Source organism: Lucilia cuprina, chromosome 5 (genome assembly GCF_022045245.1).
Source record: "Lucilia cuprina isolate Lc7/37 chromosome 5, ASM2204524v1, whole genome shotgun sequence".
Classification (NCBI taxonomy): Eukaryota; Metazoa; Arthropoda; class Insecta; order Diptera; family Calliphoridae; genus Lucilia; species Lucilia cuprina.
The window spans coordinates 43,266,769-43,274,409 of record NC_060953.1 but is presented as its reverse complement, the minus strand read 5'-3'; the positions used below and the strand labels follow the sequence as shown (position 1 = coordinate 43,274,409).

At 30.0% G+C, this 7,641-nt stretch overlaps 4 protein-coding genes across 5 annotated transcripts in view; 2 read left to right on the top strand and 2 right to left on the bottom strand.

Moving 5' to 3' along the window:
* LOC111681351 (histidine-rich protein PFHRP-II-like) overlaps positions 1-7,641 on the bottom strand; it is a 64,853-nt gene that overhangs the window by 22,318 nt on the left and 34,894 nt on the right. The window lies entirely within an intron of this gene.
* On the top strand, positions 717-2,403 carry LOC111681326. Of its 2 annotated transcripts, none has more exons than XM_046951775.1 (2): positions 717-809; positions 1,953-2,403. In XM_046951775.1, exons 1-2 carry the CDS (start codon positions 798-800, stop codon positions 2,322-2,324), a joined length of 384 nt encoding a protein of 127 aa, XP_046807731.1. In that variant the 5' UTR covers positions 717-797; the 3' UTR covers positions 2,325-2,403. The 2 variants fall into 2 exon arrangements, with proteins under 2 accessions (XP_046807731.1, XP_023298842.1); XM_023443074.2 differs by lacking the exon at positions 717-809 and adding an exon at positions 1,833-1,891.
* On the top strand, positions 3,736-4,270 carry LOC111681320. Its single transcript, XM_023443067.2, has 2 exons — positions 3,736-3,747; positions 3,821-4,270. The coding sequence occupies exons 1-2, from the start codon at positions 3,736-3,738 to the stop codon at positions 4,190-4,192; spliced, it is 384 nt and encodes a 127-aa protein (XP_023298835.2). The 3' UTR covers positions 4,193-4,270.
* LOC111681327 lies at positions 5,856-6,515 on the bottom strand. Its single transcript, XM_023443075.2, has 2 exons — positions 6,389-6,515; positions 5,856-6,320 (listed from the first exon to the last, which is right to left on the bottom strand). Exons 1-2 carry the CDS (start codon positions 6,398-6,400, stop codon positions 5,949-5,951), a joined length of 384 nt encoding a protein of 127 aa, XP_023298843.2. The 5' UTR covers positions 6,401-6,515; the 3' UTR covers positions 5,856-5,948.

The following is a 7,641-nucleotide window of genomic DNA, read 5'->3' as shown; positions in this document are numbered from 1 at the left end:
GATAGATAGATAGATAGATAGATAGATAGATAGATAGATAGATAGATAGATAGATAGATAGATAGATAGATAGATAGATAGATAGATAGATAGATAGATAGATCGAAATTATGGAATTATAGTGAAACTATTGAGTACATTATTATTAATTAATTAAAAAGTTAATAATGTTTTCATACAAACATTAATAGATACTTAGGTAGTCAGGTAATAAAACATCTTTATCGAACTAATGCCACAAAAGTCAATAATTACCATAACTGACTTCCCCATAGAGAACGGAAAGTTGGCTACTAATTCGTTACTAACCCATCTACATAAAAACTGAAGCATTTTCAGACGAAATACGTATTAATAACATAAAAAGCGTGTAGTTTAAAAAAAAACAAACTCGTTAGGTTTTGGGCCTTAAAAAAACTATTAAATTAATTTATGTGTATGGCGCTATTCGAACGGTCTGCAAGATCTAATTACAAATTTTTATTTCTATGAACTTGAAAATATTGCAGCTATGGGGATTTTATGATGTATTAATGATAAAAATATAATAAATAAAGATAATATTAATTTGTACATATTTGCTTTTCCAAATAATCAATCAAGCTGAACATGAAGGTGATTTTGTTAAGTTATCGTTAATAATGCATTTTTTCGATGCAATTTAATTTCTAATATATAAATACTATTTAAATGGAAAACTAAAGCAAACACTTCCGAAGTTTCACTATAGGAAAATCTTAAACATTATAGTTATACTTAAGGAATCAGGAATAGAACGTATATTAAAAAAAAACACAATGTTTAAATCGGTGAGTTTGAAAAAAATTTTAAAATATGTACGCAAGTCCTGTTATTGCTCGCTTTTGTTGATGTTTCCTTGGCCAATCCTAGTTTCCTTGTTAGTTCAGTTATAGTTTATTTCTTGTTCAGGTCTAGATCAGTTCTAGTTAAGTTCTAGATAAATTCTAGATTCTAGTTCAGTTCTATTCTAGTTCTAGTTCTGTTCTAGTTTTGTTCTAGTTCTGTTCTAGTTCTGTTCTAGTTCTGTTCTAGTTCTGTTCTAGTTCTGTTCTAGTTCTGTTCTAGTTCTGTTCTAGTTCTGTTCTAGTTCTGTTCTAGTTCTGTTCTAGTTCTGTTCTAGTTCTGTTCTAGTTCTGTTTTACTTCTGTTCCAGTTCTGTTCTAGTTCTGTTCTAGTTCAGTTTTATCATTAATAAAATAATACTGTTCTTTTAAACCATGGAAAGGCAGTGAGATCTCTTGTACTCTTGCACATTAAAGACAGACAAAACCAGTCAAAGATCTATTTTACTTCAATCATAAAACCACTATTATTGGTTACACATCTACAGTAATTGTGTATTACATTTACGTTAAAAAGCGTAAATAACATAGTGTCTGTTAAGGGTTTAAGGTTATTATATTGTAATAACTTTTAGTGTCTTTCGACAGCCTTCTAAATTCTTGATTACTTGTCTTTTATAATCTTAGAAGACAAAAGTTCAAAACGTAAATTCCAAGATTTTTAAGAGTAACACACACATTAACCACATTACTTGCACTTTGTTTGTTAACTAGTTTTAAAATTGTTTGTAATTTTTGACGCATAATTTTAGGGCCAAGTTCAAAGCTAGTATTTTTGGTTTATGACTACCTTTAAAGACATTGTTTAAATTAAAGAAACATAAAACAAGTAAGTGTAATGGTTTGTCATGATTACAAGAATAATTGCTTAAAGGAGATCTAGAAAATTAAATGTACTTTAATTGTAACAATTTTGTATATAAACTTTAAACAAAACTGTGATTCAATAACAGTTTCTTGAACTCTTAGACACAAACAACACAGACCTTTCCAAATCATAAACAAAAAAAATCAAAATGTTCAAGTTGGTAAGTTATTCTCTAAATTCTGCAATACTAATTTTAAAACAATTTTAAATTTTTTCTACAGGTGGTGTTGTCTGCTTTATTTGCCGTTGTCTTAGCTCGTCCTGGTCTATATGAATCTGAGAAGTTGGTATATTCCGCACCTGCTTATGCCTCGGTTGTACAACAAGAACATGGTTATGCTCATGTTGGTTCTGTTGTAAAATCTGTGCCTTCAGCTGTCTCTCATCAAAGCCAATCTGTGGTCCATAGTTCTGCTCATGTGGTAGAAGATGTTTTGGCTCCTGCTGTCAAGAGCACCGAATATACAACAAAAACTTTAGTTGCTCCTGTAATTAAAACTTATACCGCTCCTGTTTATGTTAAAACTGTTTCAGCTCCTGTTGTTTATAAATCTTATGCCGAAGCTGCTCCAGTTTTGTATAAATCTTGGTAACGTGGTGTAAAGGAAACAAAACTTAAGATATTTTGTTATGATATTGTGTAATGAATAAAAATAATGTGATTCTTTTAAATTTTGTATTTCAATTAAGAATAATATTAAAATACTTGTTAAGTATATTTTGTAGAGTTTTACTAACATTAATGGGTATTTAGCATTGGAATCAAGAAATTTTCTTAAACACATTGATTTCTTCGCATGCCTATTAACTCTCCCGTAAAGGGATCGCTACGAAAGCGATTGATTGTCTACAAATAATTGACCAAAGGAAAGTTAACTATACATTATACAACTTTAAAAAGTAAGAACAATGCTATTAGGCAAACGTTTCATCTTCATTTGAATTGATTGAAGACCACAGCCTTAGTTTGGTTCTAGTTCAGTTCTAGTTCAGTTCTAGTTCTAGTTCAGTTCTAGTTCAGTTCTAGTTCTAGTTCAGTTCTAGTTCAGTTCTAGTTCAGTTCTAGTTCAGTTCTAATTCAGTTCTAGTTCAGTTCTAGTTCAGTTCTAGTTCAGTTCTAGTTCAATTCTAGTTCAGTTCTAGTTCAGTTCTAGTTCAGTTCTAGTTCAGTTCTAGTTCAGTTCTAGTTCAGTTCTAGTTCAGTTCTAGTTCAGTTCTAGTTCAGTTCTAGGTTATTTTTTGGAGAGTAGTTATATTTTTAATACAAGATCGGCCAATAACTTTTTGAGTTACAGTGGGGCATAATTTGGCATATTGGCCAATGTTGTGTTTAATTTTATCTTTCCGATTAAATAACATCGGATTCAAATGTTTGGTAAACAAGTAAACAAAATACAAGTATGGATTATGAGACCACAATACAATAAAGTTTCTAGTAACGTGTATTTAAGGTTCAATAACATTAAATCTATTGTGAACTTTTTTCTATACCTTTAAAAATTAATTGTTAATTATTTTTTCATTGATTTGTGTAAGAAGTATAATTTACGTGCCGTCAGTTAGGGCATAAAATAGTAGTGTCTCTAGTTACCATTCTCGGAGAAAAATCTAAAATGTAAATTCCAAGATTTTTAAGAGTAAAACACACATTAACCGCATTACTTGCACTTTGTTTGTTAACTTGTGTTCAATTTGTTGGTGTTTCAATTTGAAGTGTGTTTGTGGTTTTTAACGCATAATTTGAGGGTTAAGTTTATGACTACTGCTTTTTTATTATTATGACTTATTTTTTGTTAAAATTAATGAAAGATAAAACCACTAAGAGTAATTGTTTATTACGATTACAAGAATAATTGTTTAAAGGAAATCTTAAAAATTAAATAAACTAAATTATAATAATTTAGTATATAAACTGCAAATACAACTGAAATTCTATAACAGTTTTTTAAACTCTTAAATACAAACTACACAGACCTTCCCAGATCAAAAATAAAATAATTCAATATGTTCAAGTTGGTAAGTTATTCACTAAATCCTGCAATATTTGTTTAAATACTAATTCTAAAACAATTTTTTATATTTTCCACAGGTGGTGTTGTCTGCTTTATTCGCCGTTGCCTTAGCTCGTCCTGGTTTATACGAATCTGAGAAGTTGGTATATTCCGCTCCTGCTTATGCCTCGGTTGTGCAACAAGAACATGGTTATGCTCACGTTGGTTCCATTGTAAAATCTGTACCATCAGCTGTCTCTCATCAAAGCCAATCCGTTGTCCATGGTTCTGCTCACTACGTAGAAGATGTTTTGGCTCCTGCTGTCAAGAGCACCGAATATACAACAAAAACTTTAGTTGCTCCTGTGATTAAAACCTATACCGCTCCTGCTTATGTTAAAACTGTTTCAACTCCAGTTGTTCATAAGTCTTATGCCGAAGCTGCTCCCGTTTTGTATAAGTCTTGGTAAAAGGTGTAAGGAGGAAAATTAAGGATTTTTTGTTGTGTGATTTTGTTATGAATATGTGATTTTTTTACTAAATATTGTTTTTCGATATAAAATAAAATAAAAGTAATTTTTAAGTATATTTTGTTGTATGAATGTATAGTCGGACATAGCCGACCAGTATGTTAAAAATGTGGATTAATAAAAAAAAATATTTTTATACGCTACACCACTATAGTGGGGAGGTTATCATACGTTTGTGCTGATGTTTGTAACATACAAAAATATTGGTCCAATATCCACCTTAAAGTATATCCATCGATTCAGAATAATTTTTTGAGTTGATTAAGACATGTCCGTTTGTCTGTCCGGCTGGCTGGCTGTTTATGTAAACCTTGTGCGCAAGATAATTTGATGAAATTTGGAACAAGCATGTTTTTTTGTCACATTCAAAATAGTCGAAATCGGTGCAATATTTCACTTAGTCCATATAAATGACACAGCAGATTTTCGTAATAATCGGACCTTATTTGACCCTAGCTTGATTGACTTGTAACCATTTCTATTGCAATGAAACTCAACGAAACTAACTGTTATTTAAAAATATATCCTTTTCCCAAATTTACCGGCCCATGTTTGACATATACAAAGCCGTATTTAGAAAATTCAGTTTTTTATCAATAAATTAAATTAAATTAAATTAATTTGGAATTAATGTAAAATTCAACAAAAAAGTTTCTTTAAGAAAAATAAACATTTTTAAAACTTACTCATGGTGTAGGGTATTATATAGCCCGACTTTACCTTCCTACTTGTTTTTTACTTTATTCCGAATTTTTTTACTTACTTTGAAAAAAAGAAAAATTACAATGGGGCTTATAGGGGATTAGGGGTAAATATGAACCTATCCTTATAGATGTTGGTAGAGAAACTTACGTCTACTTTATGTAGAATTTAAAAGTAATATTAGTCTATCTATCTATCTATCTATCTATCTATCTATCTATCTATCTATCTATCTATCTATCTATCTATCTATCTATCTATCTATCTATCTATCTATCTATCTATCTATCTATCTATCTATCTATCTATCTATCTATCTATCTATCTATCTATCTATCTATCTATCTATCTATCTATCTATCTATCTATCTATCTATCTATCTATCTATCTATCTATCTATCTATCTATCTATCTATCTATCTATCTATCTATCTATCTATCTATCTATCTATCTAGTTCAGTTCTAATTCAGTTTAAGTTAAGCTGCAGTTTAGTTCTTGTTCAGTTCTAGTTCAGTTCTAGTTCAGTTCTAGTTCAGTTCTAGTTCAGTTCTAGTTCAGTTCTAGTTCAGTTCTAGTTCAGTTCTAGTTCAGTTCTAGTTCAGTTCTAGTTCAGTTCTAGTTCAGTTCTAGTTCAGTTCTAGTTCAGTTCTAGTTCAGTTCTAGTTCAGTTCTAGTTCAGTTCTAGTTCAGTTCTAGTTCAGTTCTAGTTCAGTTCTAGTTCAGTTCATTTTCTGTTCTAGTTTAGTTCGAATTCAGTTCTCGAAGATACAGTTTCTTATGAAAAAAGGAAATAACTTTTTTTAATGAAAAATGGTTTTCCCGGATAAAAAAAAGTTATCTTGACAACTGAATTATAAAAAGCTATATTTTAAACAAAATTTCGTTTATTTTTATTTGAAAAACATTATTAAAAAAGTCACATAACTATTCGTAATTCATTAATAAAATCACATAACAAAAATCAATAGGTTTCCTCTTTCGCACAATCCATTTACCAGGATTTGTACAAAACGGGAGCAGCTTCAGCATAAGTCTTATAAACTACTGGAGCAGCAACAGTTTTAACATAAGCAGGAGCGGCATATGTGTGAACAACAGGAGCAACTAAAGATTTTGTAGTATATTCAGTGCTCTTGACAGCAGGAGCCAAAACATCTTCTACTACATGAGCTGAACTATGGACCACGGATTGGCTTTGATGAGAGACAGCAGAAGGCACAGATTTTACAACAGAACCAACATGAGCATAACCATGTTCTTGTTGTACAACCGAGGCATAAGCAGGTGCAGAATATACCAAAGATTCGGATGAGTATAAACCGGGACGAGCTAAGACAACGGCGAATAGAGCAGACAACACCACCTTAATGGAGGAAAGGAAATAATTTCAATAAAATTAAGGATATTTGATTGTAAGGAATTATTACTTACCAACTTGAACATTTTGTTATTTTTTTAATTTGGGGAAGGTCTGTGTTGTTTGTGTTAAAAAGTTTAAAGAACTGATGATATTATTGCACTTATTGCTGGAGTTTATATACTAAACTTTGGTAAATTGTTTAACAATTTGATTTCAATTATACTAAAACCTTAGTGGCAAGACATAAATAAATTAATTTGCTTCTTTTTTTCCTACGGTAATCATAACAAAACAATCTTATTTACCGAAAAAAATTAAATTATTTTTTTATTATTATAATAAAAAAGTACCAGTAGTAAGCAGTCTGTAAACTTGACCCTGATATTATGCGTTAAAAACCACAAACAGACATGTTAAAGTGCAAGTAATGCAAGATAAATAGACTGACGGTGGTCTGAGGAATTTGAAAAACAATTAACAAGAATCTAGAAGGCTACCAGCTCAACAAACAATCTAAACCTTAACCCTTAATTGTTATAATAACACTAGATGTAGGAATTTACAATTATGTGTTATACCAAGTCATACCCCAAAAAAGGGCTAAATTATTTTTAATGTTTTTTTTGTTATTATTTTAAGCTTTAATACCGGTTATTTGCAATTTGTATTAAAAACATTAACATTCTACTATTTACTCCTCCACACACATAAGTTCATTTACCTAATCGATTATATTTTTCGAAAATATTTTTATATATTGTTCCGCTTTAAAAGTTTTGTTTATTTTTTGGAACATTTTTTGTATTTAAAGAATTTTTTCTGTTTTAATCTCTTTACAAGGCCAAGTTCAATTGGTAAAACTAAGTACAATTAATTTTTTTCTTAATTTCGTTTCGTTTTTGGGGGAGATTTATTTATTTTATTTATTTTTTTGAATTTTTTACTATAAAAATATGTGCTGGTGACAGGAATGGCATCAGTTCTTAATTAAACAATTATCGAGCAATACAGACCTTCTGTGACAAAACAAAATCTTAATTCAAAATGTTCAAGTTGGTGAGTGACAGAAAAAAGAATTTTACAGATATTTTGTAGAAAACAATTTGCTTGAATTAAATGTTAAAATAATAATAGTGAGACAGTGATATAAATGTCTAGTTCAGTTGTGAAATAACCATAACAGTTCTAGATTAGATCTAGTTAAATTTTAGTCTAGTCTAGTTCAGTTCTAGTTCAGTTCTAGTTCAGTTCTAGTTCACTTCTAGTTCAGTTCTAGTTCAGTTCTAGTTCAGTTCTAGTTCAGTTCTAGTTCATTTCTAGTTCA